Source organism: Tetranychus urticae, chromosome 3, assembly GCF_039701765.1.
Source record: "Tetranychus urticae isolate SD_2017Ah chromosome 3, NJAU_TeUrti_SD_1.0, whole genome shotgun sequence".
In the NCBI taxonomy this organism is placed as follows: Eukaryota; Metazoa; Arthropoda; class Arachnida; order Trombidiformes; family Tetranychidae; genus Tetranychus; species Tetranychus urticae.
This window is the reverse complement of record NC_142960.1, coordinates 3,338,758-3,355,984: the sequence shown is the minus strand read 5'-3', so window position 1 is coordinate 3,355,984 and position 17,227 is coordinate 3,338,758. Positions and strand designations below refer to the sequence as shown.

Here is a 17,227-nt window from a genome sequence, read left to right as displayed (position 1 = left end):
AGGGTTTAGCTCAAGGCTATTTAGCCCGGCAGGAATGGTCGTTAACTTTGAAGAGAGAGAGAGAGAGAGAAGATGAAGAGAGAAATGAAGGGAGGAAGAGAGAGAAGACTGTCAGGCTTCTGAAGAAGCTAGTAAAATGATGATGATGAAGAGGAGGGAAAATGAGCAAAAATGATTTTCCTATTATTCAGTTTACTTTTTTTTCTGGAAAGTGAATTGAAGATGAAGATGAGGTAAGAAGAGGAAAAATTGAAGAGAGACTTGCATCTTGATCTGATGAGGAAAGCAAACGACTAATAGCTTGAGGGAAATAGCCGGTTCTGGTTCAAATCGTGATCTGAAAATGGTCAATAATTAGACCAGGGAGAATCATCATCATTATCATCTTTCAATTTATGATAATTTTGCTCTTCGCTTTCAAATTTCTAGTTTTTCTTAATTTCTTTTTCTTTCCTATCAAAGTGACTGGACAAGGGAATGAGGCGAAAAGTCAAATGTCGACATTTCAATCTTTTCATCTTTTCCATCTTCATCAGGTTCAATCGATGTTGCCGTTTAAAAGTGAATCTGATTTTGAGATTTTTTCATTCTTCTTATCGTTTTGTTTTCACCTGAAAACAAGTGATTTTCATGCTTCATCTTTGATTCACTTTTAAATCATCTTGAAGTGTCTTTTTATTTGACAATATTTTTTGCCCTTTTCATTCTTCTTCTTCTTCTTCCTTTGGGTTCATCATCTTCATCAAGGCGGGTTTTCTTGTATCGCTTAAGAGTAAATAAGATTGCTTTGATGATTGAAAAATTCGTTTGATGTCAAGAGAGAAATAGTTTGTTTCACTTTTACTTCTTTACACCTTCAGGGGATTCAACCATTTATCTGACTGTCAATGAGATGAAAAGGACAGAGGCTTTCATGATCATCAACATTATCTCATGATGTGTTTCAAAATGGAAACATTAACGTAATATTATTACTTTTTTTATTATCATTCAACAGTGAATAACTTTGAGAAATGAAACAATTGTTGATCAGCAAAGTTAATCAAATTGTTGCAATAATATTAAATTGGTACAATTGATGGACAAAAAAAGTGGACTCATGAGGTTGGAAAAGATGTGCAAAAAAGGGAAAAAAAGGTTTGACAATTTTCCATCAAAATTAAGGTCAAGTTGAGAGGGACAAAAAGTCCAGAATAATCTTGATTAACTCTCATGATGAGGGTTAAGATTAACATGAAACCTGCACTTAAACATGTTAATAGTAGACCTTGAAGATTGGGATGAAGAGAAGATGAAAAAGGTGAAAAAACAGGTTACAAGGTTTAGGTTGAGTAACTTTGTATTGGAGTTACAATTAACTAGACTTTTTCAAGTGTTTTTTGTTTTTCTCATCATTTCATCTTCTTTTGACCATTTTGGTAGCAAACTTTAAAATTCATTTTCTCTCATCAAATCGTTGATCGATTAACGATGAAATGAATTTGCATTGTTTAATGATTAATCAACAGTCAATTAGATTGCAATCAATCCTTCCTCAACTTGTTCATTCATCATGAAATCTGATGATAAGAATGGATTAATTGGAAGCAAAAAGGATTGTTAGTTGAACGATGAGAAGCCATTCAATTGATTTACTTTTGATTCAAAACAATTAACATTGTTTAACTGTAACAACGAATCATTACATTGATTTTTATTTGTTGTTACATTAAAGGTAAATAACAAGTTGATTAAAGGGTAATAAAGTTAATATGAAGACGGTCTTATAACATTTAATGATGGATGTGAATTTGATTAAAAAACTGAGACAATCAGTGAATCTATTTAGTTATGGACAATTGGCTAAACTGCAGGTAATCAAATTGGTTAACAAAATGATCAACACTCGGAGAAAAGGTAAAAATGAGTTTCTCTTGTTAACCATTTGTTAAACCTACACACATGTGTGTTTTTGGGTGCGTCTTGTGAACCAATCGATGGTGGAAAAGGTAATGATGAGGAGGATGAGGAGGATAATGAAGATGATGATGAAAATGAAAATGATCAACTTTGCTATTCCATTTTCTAATCTAGAGTGATTGGTGAACCATTAAGTTTGGCACCGTTCCATTGCCAATCTTTTCCGGTTCAACGCGTAACTTGTTATCGTTATCTTCATGATTCTTTCTTCGTCTTTCTCTCTCTCTTTTCCACTCTCTTTCTTTATCATCTTCATCTTCACTATCATCTATTTGGCCTTTGATTCCCTCTTCACTTTTCAACTTTCCAATTGTGTTGGGTCATTTCAGTTTACATGTTTTTAGATATTTTTTTTCTCCTTATTGGATTCAAGCCGACTTTTGACCAACACTTCACTTGGGAAACACTAGATGAAGCAAGGTAAGTAAGGATGCAAAAAGTGGATAACAAGGTAAAGACAGTGATGGTGATGAGAAACAAAAGGTAACATTTAACTCAAAGATGATTGCAATGCCAAGTTGCAAAAAGTATCAAATCATATTAACTGAATAGGAAAAGAACTTGAAGTGAAATTTTAATCTGAATTCAACTTTAGTCAAAAACTCATTGCTAATCAACTGTTTCTTTCAATGATTTTAAACTTGGTCGATTTGTTGTCCAATATTAATACAAAATAACCCAATGACTTAACTTTCAGTCAGTCAAATGTTATGGTCAAACAACAGATCATTGGTTAAGTAATCAGTAAAAGTGTGCTATCTTGTGTATCTCTATTACTACCAAGTTGATCAAGATAATCAACTTGAGTCATGACCAATGTGATTCAAGTTCAATCCATTTCTTGTGACAATAATACAACATGAACCGATGATGTGTTAGGTTAGGTTGGGTTAGATTAGGTTTATGCTGAGAAAGGCCAGCTTGTTAAACTTTGAGTAAAGTTTTTAAAGCCTTATTAAAAAATGTTAGACTAATAAAGAGCCAGCTAAAAGGTCGACTATGATGGAAACTTTGAACCGTGAAATTTGATGGTTTTAGATGAGAAAGGAAAAGGGCAAAATATTAATGAGATTTACAAGATATCCAACTACAACTGTGATGATACAAATTGAAAATATTAATGAAAATTGACGGTAACAATGGATTAAATGGGAAAAGGCTGAAGAGCAGCAGCAAAAAAAGAGAAGGAAATTTTTCCCTTCAAGATAATCTGTTCAATACACAATGAAGATGATGATTGCCGGAAAAAAAGATAATGTAAATTGAGGGAGAAGATTGAAGAAGAAGAAAAGATGAAAATGATGATCAACAAAATTCAAGTTTACCATGCAATAACAATTTTATTAACCTCCACCTTTGACGATGTTTACACAACCCGGGAGGAGGTAAAACTGGGACAAGATTCACTGGTCATGTTAACAATAATCAAAGTCTCATCTTGATCATCTTGGTCAATAAGGTAAGCAAAAATAAAATGAACCTTAAGGTGGGCTAAAAGATTTGACATAATATAAAAAAAGTTCATTTTCTTCTCTCTCTCACAATTCTTTGATGAAGATGATTCTCATCAAGATGTACACATTTGTATGCATCAAACGATGAGAGTAAACAAGATGAAAAGAAGAAGAAAAGTGTTTTACAGTAAATCAAATGTTACCTCAAGCTGAGTTTCCATCATGAATCTTGAATCACATGATCGGTAAAACATCAATTTAAACTGAACCCTTGAAAAGACTGAATCTAACCTGAAAAAAAGATGAATCACGAAAAAGGTAAATCACAAATCTCAAACACTGACCAAGACATTGACAATTAAATGATGAAAATTTTATTCAACATGAAAAGGAAAAAAAAGAAATTTTCTTTTCCAGATTCCGAACTCAAAATGAGTCAATTTTCGGTTCAGAATCAAAAGAAGAAAATATTTCATTAGAAATTTGTTTAATCATTAAACTGCTTTTTTACCTCAACATTATCATTACTATAAATGTTAATACATTGTAAAGTTATCCTTTCAATTCCCAGTTGAATACAACTTTATATGTTAACATTTATTAAGTTATACATGCAACATTTATCCATGATAATAATCACATAAAAGATGAATCCATGTAAACCTATTCTCATCATTCTTGAAGTTGTTGCTCATGATAATCATCATCTATTATATTGGTTACAAGTCAATGGTTACAAGGCGAAGGAAAGGTTATTCAATGTTCATGATATTTCATTGAAGAGGATTCAATGAGCAAGATAAAAAGGTGAATAAATATGGATGAGATGAGACGCTCGGTTGACCAAATTATAACATTGAAAAAACTACTTTTTACATTTTTTGGAAAAAACAAAAGTTCCAAATGACATTGATCATTAATTTTCATCTACTTTATTGATGACAATCACTGGTAAAGTTGACTTAAATTTAATCAATTTAATCATGAAAACTGATTAGTGTTCAGTAAAAGCCATCAATCGGTTCAAGAAGTTGATGGAAAATTGTAAATCCACTTTTCCTTGTAACTCGAAGAAACATTTTCATTTTTTACATTTTTCAATTTTCTGTCAACTTTTCAATTTCGCTGCAATTTGCGCTTTAATTAACAGTGATTAACATAATTTCTGATTATGACAGTTTACTTATTGTTTGAATTAGTAAACCTTTGTCAAGGTGTAATCAAATTAAAGACAAAAGTTGAACCATTTCAATGGTAAAGTGTTTGAATAGAAATGCTGGAAAAATATGATTAATTCAATTGTTTGCATAATTTTGTTCAATGGAACACTTGTTAACAGAGAATTAATTTCCATTACAATTGTCTTAATCAAGTTTTTACCCTGTTAAATGGTTAGGACATGAGATGGGCAGAAAAGTTGGCAAAGAAGGAAAAAGATGATTGAACTTTTCCATTGTTCAGAGAAGAAGAGAAAAGATGAAATAATGATGATAATGGTTACGATGATAGTGATGTTAATGGGAAGAAGTCAATTTATTGGTAAAAAAAGTGAAAAGTTGTTCAATTTTCAAGTGACTCTTGTGGTTGGACTAATGTGTTGAGATGAAGTTATCCTCTTAAGAGCATTTCAAAGTGGTCATTACAGGTGGAAAGCTAACCGGATGTTCAGTAGTTATTATTTTTCTCCATGAGATTCAAGGTTTAAACATTTCAATTGGAAAAGTGATTAAAGAAAAAATGGAAAATTTTTTCTTCTTTTCCTGATCATTAAAAGTTGGCAACAAAATTAACATTATGCAAGTGTGAAAATGTTGAGGTAAATAGTGAGCATATCAAATGGTCAATTGTAAGGTCAATTAGGTTTGGTGAAAGAAGAAAGTGTTTACATTGGCGAGTTGAAATGATAAAGATTTATGCGATTCAGGGTAAGCTCAATGGTTCATGTAAAATGATCAATATTTGAGTTGATATTTTTGTACCAAAGTGAATCAAGAAAATGAAACAAAAAGTTAATTAAAATAAATGGCTCGAGTTGATGATGATGAGTAAATATAATGTTGAAAGAGATTGGAATGGATGAGAATGAAAAGTTGATTGGATAAAGTGTTGATCGTTCCATGTACTATTGATGAGGATGAGGATAAGATTGTTAACAGTTGATGGATGCAAGTTCAACTTTTGTTTACAGTTGAGTGAGAAGATGAAGAAAAGAAAAGAAAATTTTTTTTCGATGTTGACCATTTGAAGAAAAACTCTTTTCTCTTTTTGTTGTAAAGAGATAAATTGTGCTGATAATGATGATGATGATGACCACACAAGGTAAGATTTGGCTATGAAAATATATTTCTCCAGTTTTGACCTTTTCGAATTGAAAATTTTATTCCAAACGTTTAACATTCAACTCACAGATATATTTTACTTTAAACTAAAAATAGTTTCAACTTGTAACTATCATGATCATTATTGACACTTCATTCAAGCTTTGCCACTTGAACAAGACAAAGATATTCAAGCTGAAAACAATCAACACTGAAAAGGTTATCAAAACTAGATTGGCAAGTTTAGAAGTTTAAGAGGCCGAAAAATGGTCAAACTTTTCTTGGACAAACATTAAACTTGCATAACTTTATCCAGCCTTTTGGTCATCATCAATGATCATAATCATTTCTGCAAATCCACTTGAAACGATAATCATTATCAATTTCAACTTGTTCATCTTGTAAATTATTTCTTTTCCAACTTTTCATGGAAAAATCATTTCGAGAAAAGTTGCTAAATTGATTTCTTCAAATGCAAATGTAACATGTTTCATCAATTTGGAAAAACAATTGGAAAAGTTTCCTCTGTAATATTCATTGGCTACTTGATCAATTGGTAAATGGATGATAATGAATTCATGTTGGTCTGCCTGAGTATAAAGTGATCCTTAGACGAGCCAAGTCAAGTTGCTGTACTTAGAGTTATCATGTGATCTATTGAGCTCAGCCTTTGACAGGAAAGTTTGTTCACTATTGGTGAATGTTTTGCATTTTTTGTGTTCCGTTGAATTTGAAATTTAATGAGTTTGAATCATTGATCAATTGACGGTAAAATTGTCAACTGAATGTTTCATTAACTGAATGTTGTTTAAATAAATGTTGAATAAACAGATTTCAGGAAATGAAGAGCAATGTAATGTTATAAAATATGAGTTGATATTAATTTCATTGAATATTAAAAGTTGTTTTTGTCTCTTCTGTTAACATAAAAGGTCAAGCTAAACGGAAACACTGGACAAGTTACAAGGTAATGGTGTTGCAGGATGAAAGGTAAGATAAGCTCAAGTTGATAAAGTTCAAGTTGAGAGGTGAAAACATTTCTTTTCTTCTTCTTCCAAAGACATCAAAGAATCAGAATAAAGGTAAAAAAAAGAGACAAGACATTTCTTTTTATATCCAATTGTCTATTGATTGTCACGGATCGAATCGTGTACAAGGTTAAAATGGATGAAGATGAAGATGGAAAGAAGAGTGAAAATGTTTGTTAAGGAAGAGAAGAGAAAAGATGAAAATGATTCGAAAGGTAAGAAGATGAAGGATTTGGGAAAAGTGGGCAAACCTGGAAGGTAACATAATCTGACATACAATTGATGTCGATCTATCATTTAATGATGATAATAATATGTGATTTATCAATGATTATGATGATATCAATAACCTCTAATAAACCAAGCATAACACAATATTATGTATCATTATCAATATCAACATTTGATTGGTATTCATGAGATTCAACGAAGAAAAGGATAAAAGGTGAAAACAGAAAAAAAGGTAAACACGCAAACATTTCGTTTCCTTCTTTGGCTTATTCCAGTAACGATTGCATTTGATTGAAAAGTGCAACTTGAACCATTTACAGGACAATCAACAAGTTGATTTTCTCTTCTCTTCTCATGAAATTTTCTAGATTTACCTTGAAACCAATTTTTCTCTCTTCTGTCAACTATTCTAAATAAGACAACATTTTACAAAAGACTGTTTAACATTCAAAACTATCGTCAAGATTCATGACTTTATCATGAATAACAAAATATTTTTGCAAATTTTCCTTTTCTCTTCCTCTTCTCTCCATGAAACCACATGACTATTATTGTTATTAGAATATTTTTTTTCTCTCTTTTTTCCTTCCCTTTTGCTCATGTATACACAACTTGTTCTTGTGTCAGGATAACAATCAAAACTCCTTAGCACATCAATTCTTGACCTATATGTTTATATATATTTACATGATGCAGGGAAGCAAAAAAAGTTGGGTGAAAAGGAAGAATGAAATTACTTTGGAAAAAACAGATTGACATGGTAATCCATTCCCAAGGCGCTTTCAAGCTTCATGAGAATCTCAATAGAACCATTATTATCATTGTTATCATCATCTTATGAATATCTATGCAAATTATCTTTGATCAATTTCTTATTACATCATGATACTTTTTCTTCTTCTTCACTTTTCTTCCCTGCAAACTTGCAATTGAAATATCAACTCAATGTTCCAGTTTTCAAGTTTCATGTTATTATATTATATTTACTTTGAAAAAGAGAGAAAAGAAGAGTAAATGAAAGTCTTTCAGAATCGGATTAAACTTCACGTCTACTGACAATGACCATTGAGATCAAACATTCTTCATCTTCAGAAATTTTCAGAAAACATCGAAATTCAAATTTAGAAACTTTTCGAAACTTTTTCTTCTGAAATTTTGCTCAATAAATGAAGGAAAATTTAGTTTGGACAAAAAAATTTCTTTCGAAATTTGAATTCGAAGTTTTTCGAAAATGAATTTTTGACATATTCTTGACATTTTATGACTGACCAATCTTGACTTCACCTAATTCACTGTTAACATCTCAATTGTGTCCAATCTTTTGAATCGTGAAAACTAAAGTCACATAATTACTATTAATTTTCACCGTGTGATACCTTTTTGTGTTGGTGACTTTTCGCCTCTAAACTTGATGTTATCATTTTCTCATCTTTTCCTGTGTTCATTTAGTCTTGTTCAGGTCACTATTGTTTGTGGGTCTAGATGAGGCCAAATGGCACAAATGAAAACACACAAACATGGGTTAAAAAAAGAAACCAATGTCGATATTAAACTTGAGTTTCTTTTTTTTCCTCTCTTCGTGAAAACAAGTTGCTGCTGTTTTTGATACAAACAATGCCGTGTTATTATACAGAGATGATAATGATGACTGTGATGATGATAGGTCACACAAACTCTTACCTTAAGTTTGCAAGTTTTTTTTTCTCTTCTTTTTATTTTCTCTTTTGATTCCTTCTGTATCAGGATATCACGGTTTTGCCTTTTCAAGCAATGTTTTTACTTGGAATGAAGTTACATCAGACAAAAAAAGCAACAACAAGAAAAAAAAGGTAAAATGATGAAGAACCTGGGATGGAGAGAAAAGGAAGAAAAAGAAGAAGATAAAGAGAGAAAAATTGAGTTCCAATCAATGAACAGAAGCATAAATAAAGACCATGTAGGATAAGAATTGATGAGATGTTAGGAATGAGAATGGGTGAGTTGAGAGAAGAAGATGAAGAGAAAAGATGAACTTTAAGGAGTGTGAATCTGTGTAATGAGGAAAATCTTATGATTCAGTTTAATCTTCTTTTCATTAAAGAACTCGGAAAATGATGAAATAAGTAAAAAGAGAGAAAAAGAAGAAGAAAAAAAATTCTCTTCTCTTCAGGATTAACCATAAATATATATCGAGTTGACCCTTGTTATCTGATCTCTTCATCTTCTTCTATCTGCAATTCTTGTTATCTCACGGTAAGTTGATAGTAAAATTGAGTGAAAAAAAGGAGGAAAAGAGAAGAAGAAGAGGAAAAAAAGGAAAAGTAAAATCAAACAAATGAACTGAACTGAAGAGTCTGAACGAAAACCTCCCAGGAAACAGGCGTGCCAAGTGATGGTGAAGCAAGTAGCTAGGTAAGTGATCAACTCGATTGAAAATGATGCTCAACTGATGCCCTAATTATCATCCAAGAGACAGATTGGTTACATCAAATAGAGAAGAATAGTTAATCTCAAGGATTTTCAACTAATACAAAACCTACAGGGAAACTCACCATCTTTTTTTATCGCTCTTCATCTTCATCTTACCTTTGACTAAAACTTTCATCTTTACTCTCTTCATCAGCCATACCTCATTTAGCCCTCACCATCCACATCATCATCCAACTATGAGGTGTTTTGTATCATTTTTTTCTCTCTTCTTCTTGTTCTAACCTTATCTTTATCATTCCACTCGTTCGCCTTCATTTTTGGCTTCTCACATTTATCCTCTTGCTAAGCTCACTCGCTCACCTTAAACATTTCTCATCATCATTCTCTAGAGACAAATCATCATCATCTCGATTCATCCATCATTAAGGAAGCAAGTTATTTAAGCTTTTTTTCCTCTTCTTCAGCATCTTCCTCTCATTTCATGGAAATTTGTTTCAATTTGAATTTTTCTCTCTTTACTTTTCTTTCGGTGCAAAAAATATTGTAACGGAAACTTTGATCACTTTGTTTGATCACATCAAGTACAATAGTTTTAATGTCAAGTTAATCTGCTTGATCAACATGAATAGACGGGAAAATGTTCAAGATGGAATCAAGGATGGAACGAGATTTTTCTGAAAATGATCAGCAATGAGAAAAAAAAGATGAAAATGATGAGACTAAAGAGTTTTGTTTCTCTTTATTTCCCAATGAATTTCCTAATCGGACAGTGGAGATGAAAAGAAGGGAATTAGAGAAAAGTTGATTCCATCTGATGAACAAAGTTATCAAAAGCTCTCAAAATTATCAACATTTTTGAGCAACAGCAAGTGAGCAGGTAAAAGGAAAAAAGAATCAACACAAAAGATGAAAAGTTGCGAGAAAAAAAAATGTTATTTCTCGTTCAATTGAACCTCTCAATTGAAACTAATAATAATAAAATAACAGATTTGATTCTTTACTCAACTTGAAAGGTAAACCAAAAGTCAAAGTGAAGGAGGAAAAGCAAGAAAAGATGTGAAATGAAAAAAAGGTAAAAAATTATAGTCACAATTGCAAGAGAAAATTTTACAAGAGAAGAAAAAGTTTCCTAAAAAATGTGAGTTATTTTTTTGAACCTGAAAGGACATTTGGAAAAAAAAGAAGAAAAAAATGTTCGAAAAATTATGATTGAAGTGAAAGTTGAAGGAGCAACAGTTGAAGATTAAGAAGTGAAGGATGATGAAGATGAAGGGAAAGATGTGAAATGTCAAAAGGCAAAAGTTTCAAGTTATAGGGTTTGGTCAAGAATCGGTCAAACTCTATACAGTTGACCATGGATGAGAGAGAAGCAGAGAAAAGAGTGAGAAAAGAAATGAACAAAAAGGTTGTCAAAAGTTGACTTATCAGGCTATAAAAGAGAGGCTAATCCAGAGGTCAACATGAGGCGAGAATTGACCACAAAATGTGAATCAATCTTTTTCATCTTTTCACTTTTCATGTAACATCAATTGAACAAAGTTGTACATAAAGACAAAATCAATTTATCAATCACAATCATTATTATTGCTATTATTAGCAGAAAAGTAAATCATGAAAATACAGTGAAAAAGGTAATCCTGAAAAGGCATTTTTATCAACATTTACAATTATCCAAACATTATTATTATTATATTATTATTGCCAACAATAACTGATAATATCTTAACAATATTTATTGGTTAACATTAATATCATTATCATTATTATCATCTTTATTATTACCAATCAAATTATCGATGAAATTATTGATGAAATAATTATAAAGATCAACAATGTTTGTATTTGGATCAACTTTATCGATCACTTGAACGAAAGTAGACAAAAGTAAAATAAAATTTTGGAACTTTTGCAATTCTAAAATCAAAAAATCTTCGTTCAAAAAGTTCAGAACTCAACTTTTTCCAACGAAAACAAATTGCATTCGTTTTGAGTTTTTGGAAATTCAGTTTGAAACCAAACTAAAAGAACAAAAAGTTTAGTGAAAATTCAAAATTTTACCGTTTTTCGTCATTCCCTTTGCACAAAATTTTTCGAAACTTTTTCTTTCGACTTTGCTACTTTTAGAGCTTTAACTGCAAATTAAATTCCATTCGTCGAATCTTGAGGAATGAGGAAACTTAATTCTGACCTTTTGTTGAGTTTATGGGAACAAAATGAAAAGTTTAAAAAATCGAATCTAAAAGTCGAATAATAAACTTTTAGAAATAACTATTGACTCGATATTTTCGTACTTTCGATGTTTTTCGATGAAAATTTTTGCGCCTCTCATGCAAAGACTTTTTGCTCAACTTTTGACTCTATAATATTGAGTTAGTTCAATTAGTTAACGAAAATTTCAAGAGTTTCCAATCTTTTGTGCCCTTTTCCACCATGGAAGTTAGTTGATTAAAAAGGTTGGAGGGTAAAAGAAGGTAAAGATGAAAATGAAAATCTCATGAGAAATTGAAACAATTGATGTTAATCAATACAGAATTTGTTCAATTGATGTTCAACTTTTTGTTTTGTTGCCAAAATTCAAACTCAAATGTAAGATGTCAATGTATTTTTTCCTCTTTTTTCTTCCTCTTTTTGTATTACATTTGGATTAAAGATGAACAAGGTTTGGATTGGTAAGGTTTCTCATTAAGTGAACCAATTTAACTAGATTACAATATTTTCTGGTTCATCCTTTGATTGCCATCATGTTGCCTGTTAAACCATCAACTTTTATCTCTTTTTCATTATCATTCCCATCAACATTATCAACATGAAAAATCAACATTGAAATTGCCCTGAAAATGATTACAAGTCGACAGCCTCTCAATAAATGCCTCAAGGTAACAAACAAAAAGGTAGAAAAAACAAAACAAAAATGAAAACAAAAAGAGAAACACAAAAAATTCTGGATTGATCAATTTTTTCTTCATTTCCATGTAATACAATGAACAATTTTTTACATTAAAATATTCAATGTTCTCAATCAAATTAAGTTCAACATCTAATTAACGTTTGATCAAACAAATGATCGATACAAATTGATAATTGACTTGAGCTAATTGCAGTTTAATCTTGATTTTTTCAATTTTTTGCTCTTCTCTTTGGCATTTCACTTTTCACTGCAACTTCAATAGTTAGCCAAGTTTGATTTTAACTCAAGATTGTGATCGCATCGATCATTCAATTGCCTTTTCCCTTAAAACTGGGTTCGTACTTTTGAGGTGAGTTTTGACTTTTGAATATAATTTGTTTAATTAACGTTTACCAAGATTAACATTTGGACCAACTTTATCTTCACATTTTGCTGAATCTCAATAACGATGTAAATATTTTTAAAAAGCATAAATATGCCAAATAATGATGACAACTTTACTGACAAAAGTAGCCTTTGTTTCAATCGTAATGAGCCAACAACAAAACAAACGCTTGGCTGATCATCTTCATCATCATCTTCACCATCTTTACTTTTAGCATCAAATCTCTCAATGAGTTTCATTTCATAGGAAAATGAAAATATTTAACTTTCAAAAGGAAAAGTTTTGCAAAAGTTTGGTAAAGATTGCAAGGTTAACCTGATGGGTTGTTTAATGAAATTATCAAATGCATTTAATGGTATTTAGTAAGGATTAATGAAAGTTGATTGTAAGGAAAAAAGTTTTGATTGATTGATAGGAAAAATTTACCTTGAAAATTGAATGATCACAATTTGCACAGTTGATTGGCCGAGTTTAATTGTTGCAGTTAATTTAATCCAATGGTTGTTTAGTTGAATTTTTAAGAGTAAACAAAATAGAAAATCAAAATTGCAAAAAAGCACAAAAATTTAATCAACAATTGAGGTCAGTTTTAACTCAATTAAAGTGTATTATCACAATCAGATTAACAAAGAAACGAAAAATTGATTGGTCAACAATTGGCAGTAGCAATTTAGTATGCAAGTTGTAGTGTGATTAACCAGGAAAAAGATTGACTTAACAATTAATCCTGAGAAGTGAATTGATCACAAAAAGTGAGCTTTTTGAAGTTAATGTTGAGTTTAACATTTGAAATTGACTAACAGTTGAAGCGCTTTTGGTGATGTTAGATGAAGAGTAACACTTTTATTTTTTCACTTTGTAATCCAATAATTAGTGTTGACCGTTAATTAACACTGATTTACAATTGAATTTGTTGAACCATTTAAACAGTTTGTTGATTCACATAACATTACAATGAACAATGTTGCTTAAACCTTACACTTACTATAGCTTAAGACTAACTAAACTTGTTTCACTCTTAACATAACATTTCAACTCAACTCTCTATAAATTGATGGCAAATTAACCGAAGTTAAACAGCCATCTATTGGGTTCTTTATAAGTTAATGTTTGCTCGGACTTTTATTGCTCTTCAACAAAGACTCTTTGTGCATTTAAGAAAGTTTTTATTGAAAATGGGACAAAACCGAAGTACGAAAATTGACCTTTCAGAGTGATGTGGAAAACACAGGATTCTTTGTTGTCATTTATGTGCTTTGGTAACCAAGTTTAACTGGAAAATGTTCCAAGTAAAGAAAAGATTTTGGAAACAGATGAAGTTTTTGCAGAATTGGCGATTCGCATGCTTTTGAACAAAACTCACGAAATCGATCAATTTTTTAGACTTTATTTCATATTGAACAGATCGCCTGTCATGTCTAGAATCTAAGTGGTCTGATTGAACTTATTGGACTAAGCAGGGAAAGATGTCGACTTGTTGGCTGTGTTAACTTTTGAACGATTAAAATATTGATTGTTCATCAGTTTAGGACTATTAATGTTTCGTGATTCATATTTTAGGTGTTACTTCAATTACTGATTGACAGAGTAATTGATTTGTTAAAGCCATCAGTATCAACTGGTCCACATTTCAGAGGCCAAATTATTCATGTTTGAATGTGATTTTCAGGGCGTTTTTGTACCTCAATCATCAACACAATTGGTTTTCCTCAATTTATGGGTAAAAAACAATCAACCATCAATTAATCATTAATCTGAACCATTGAATTAGTTCAATTGAAATATTCATTTGCCTTTTCCATTCAACTGTATCAGACTCACAAACGCCATCTCTAATCCTCAATACAAGTTAAAACTTGAATGTGATCCATTGATGAGTTGGATGATTGAGCACTCATTTAAATATGTTTATTCATCTCCAACATTCATCTGAACGAGTTTATCAATTGGCCAAAACTTTCACTACTTCTTTAAAACAAAGATTCCTTGGTAAGTCAAGTTGACTAACTGTTGAAATCATTAAGAAAATCTCGTTATGAAAATGATGCAACTACAATCAAGAATTTCAATTCACTGCTAAGAATGATTTCAGAGCTTTCATTTTCTCAGTGAATCCTTTGAAACTTCTGCCTGTCTAATAGCTAGTCATTTAACAGAATCTAATCATTAAAATATAATGGTTTCTATCCGATTGTTTGTTCATTCAGAGATTAAGAATGTCTGAAAATTGTATCTTATTGGATTAGTTTTCACGTGAAGTGTTGATGAAAATTGTTTTCAAATAATTAGACGATGAGTATCAATTGGTGTTTGTCAATAACATGATAGCTAACGTTTCAAGGATTCATGGCTTTTCGATAAGAGTCAAGTTATACGGACTAAAGAAGTAACTAACAATAAGAGCATCTTTTTAAATTTATTATCAACCAGTGAAATGAAAACATTGAAAATGCCATCAAAGGAAAAGGTATTAAAGCTGATTCTGTAGCTGATTCCTGGTCAATTTGTTTGACCAATAATGCAAGCATCGAGTGTTGGTAAGAAAATACTCAAACAGAATGTGCAACAGTACTGTATTATCATTTTTATCAAAGATTATTGCATTAATCTTTGACTGTTATGGATTAATGAATTGACATAAACGCATGAGTGTCTTTTGTGATTGGATCAAACTGTGTGTTTAATTAGCGCTCCTCCCTGTGTCAGTAACTCCTCCTAATCATTCAGTACTCTTGTACTCTTTGGTATAACTAGACTGTTACCAGATTTTCTTGGTTACTAGGTTTGTTGTCATTAAACTTCACTTCTCCACTTGTGTCAATTGAAATGTTTTTAACCGATTATTTTGTCTTTTCTCAACCCTTATACAGCTTAGCAACTGGACTGATATTTTTATTTGTGTTCAATTTTCTTGTGACAACAGTCAAGAGATTATTCTTATTACCACCTGGACCATGGGGACTTCCAATTGTTGGTTATTATCCATTCCTAAAAGACGAAAGTTACCTTGAATTTGATTCTTTATCCAAAAAGTATGGACCAGTTTATAGTTTAAAGTTGGGACAACATGATGTTGTTGTCATTTGTGATTGGGATCATCTTAAGTTAGCGTTTGCTGATGAGTCTCTACTCGCTAAGCCCCATGAACTGTTTTTTGAAGGAATAATCAAATATCCGTCTTTCGCTGAGATGTCTGGTGATGATTGGCGCTTTCATAGACGTGTTTCTTTGCAAGTACTTCGTGATCTTGGCCTTGGTACAAGTAAAATGGAAGAGGCTATAAGAAGGGAAATCAAACAATTTTTACCAACCATTGGTGAGGGTAAAGTTGACTTTTTTACGAAACTATTACCCAGTGTATCAAATAATATATCAATCCTGCTGTTCGGTCACAACTTTAGCTATTCGGATCCGTACAAAGTCGGTTTAGATGAGAACATGGATCGTGTTAACCAAACTTTCCAATTTGCTGGATTGAGTACATTCTTACCTTGGCTTGTCAAAATAGCGACTGCTCTTGGACTGTTTCGTGTAAGTGTGATCTCCAAGCATGTACATGCTGTTGAAGATTTGTTGCAAAAAGAGATCGATAAGCATCAAGCTGAATCAAGAGTAAATGAAATAGAGGATTACATTGATGGTTACTTGGTGGAACAAAAAAATCGTCAAAATAAAGACAAAAATGATGAATTGTTTAGTATGGGAATTTTAAGACGTAATTTGACTGCATTTTTCGCTGCAGGATCCGATACTGTCACAAGTACACTATCATGGGCAATGATGTATTTGATTTACTATCCTGAATATCAAGACAAGATAAGAGCTGAAATAGCCGATGTTATTGGATTTGACAGAGAACCTGTTTATACGGATAGGAATCGAATGCCTTTCACAATGGCTTTTCTCTACGAAGCTCAACGCATTGGTTCCGTCATTGCTGTAAATTTACTTCGTCGAGCCGCAAGAGACACCAAGATTGGTAAATACAATATTCCCAAAGATACTATTGTAATCTTTAATTTATGGAGTATTCATCGAGATCCAAAGCTATGGCCTGAACCAGAAAAATTTGATCCCAATCGATTTCTGTCTGAAGATGGAAGTAAAGCTATCAAGCCACCTTATTTGGTTCCCTTTAGTGGAGGTAAAAGGATCTGCCTCGGTGAAGGCTTAGCCAATGTTGAATTATTCTTGTACCTTGTGAATATCTTACAAAGATATCAGGTTCGATACGACCCAAGTATAAAACTATCACTCGAAGCAACATTTGGAGTTTCAAGGCGACCGAAACATTTACCTCCTCTCATTTTTGAAAAATTGACCAAATTTTGAATTTCTGTCAACTTAATATTGTTTCGCTTTTTGTTTATGAAACTCTGAAATTTGTTGGTCATTGGTTGCACATCTAGCTACAGTATTACCTTGCGTTTTTTTATTTCATGATTTAAAATTTTCCATTTCTTCTTTTCATAAAACAATATTTAACCGAAAATGCGAGCAGATTTTTCCATGTTTTAATACAAGGGTTCAAATCA

General features: G+C 31.6%; 2 protein-coding genes across 3 annotated transcripts in view; one reads left to right on the top strand and one right to left on the bottom strand.

Annotated features, from left to right (window-relative positions):
- Positions 1–13,715, bottom strand: part of LOC107371528 (irregular chiasm C-roughest protein) — a 33,943-nt gene extending 20,228 nt beyond the window's left edge. Inside the window, exons 1-2 of one of the 2 annotated variants that reach the window (XM_025162693.2) lie at positions 13,119–13,715; positions 8,671–8,836 (exon numbers count right to left, since the gene is read on the bottom strand). The gene's annotated coding sequence lies outside the window, so the exon portion shown is untranslated. The remainder of the gene's footprint in view (positions 1–8,670; positions 8,837–13,118) is intronic. The other variant, XM_015939643.3, reaches the window with a different exon arrangement.
- Positions 13,716–15,359: 1,644 nt separating this feature from the next.
- LOC107371757 (cytochrome P450 2H2-like) lies at positions 15,360–17,184 on the top strand. Its single transcript, XM_015939911.3, has one exon. The coding sequence runs from the start codon at positions 15,519–15,521 to the stop codon at positions 17,022–17,024; it is 1,506 nt and encodes a 501-aa protein (XP_015795397.2). The 5' UTR covers positions 15,360–15,518; the 3' UTR covers positions 17,025–17,184.
- Positions 17,185–17,227: the final 43 nt, after the last annotated feature.

Excerpts from the sequence above, each read along its gene's own strand:
- LOC107371757 (XM_015939911.3), top strand. The coding sequence starts at position 15,519 with ATGTTTTTAACCGATTATTTTGTCTTTTCTCAACCCTTATACAGCTTA.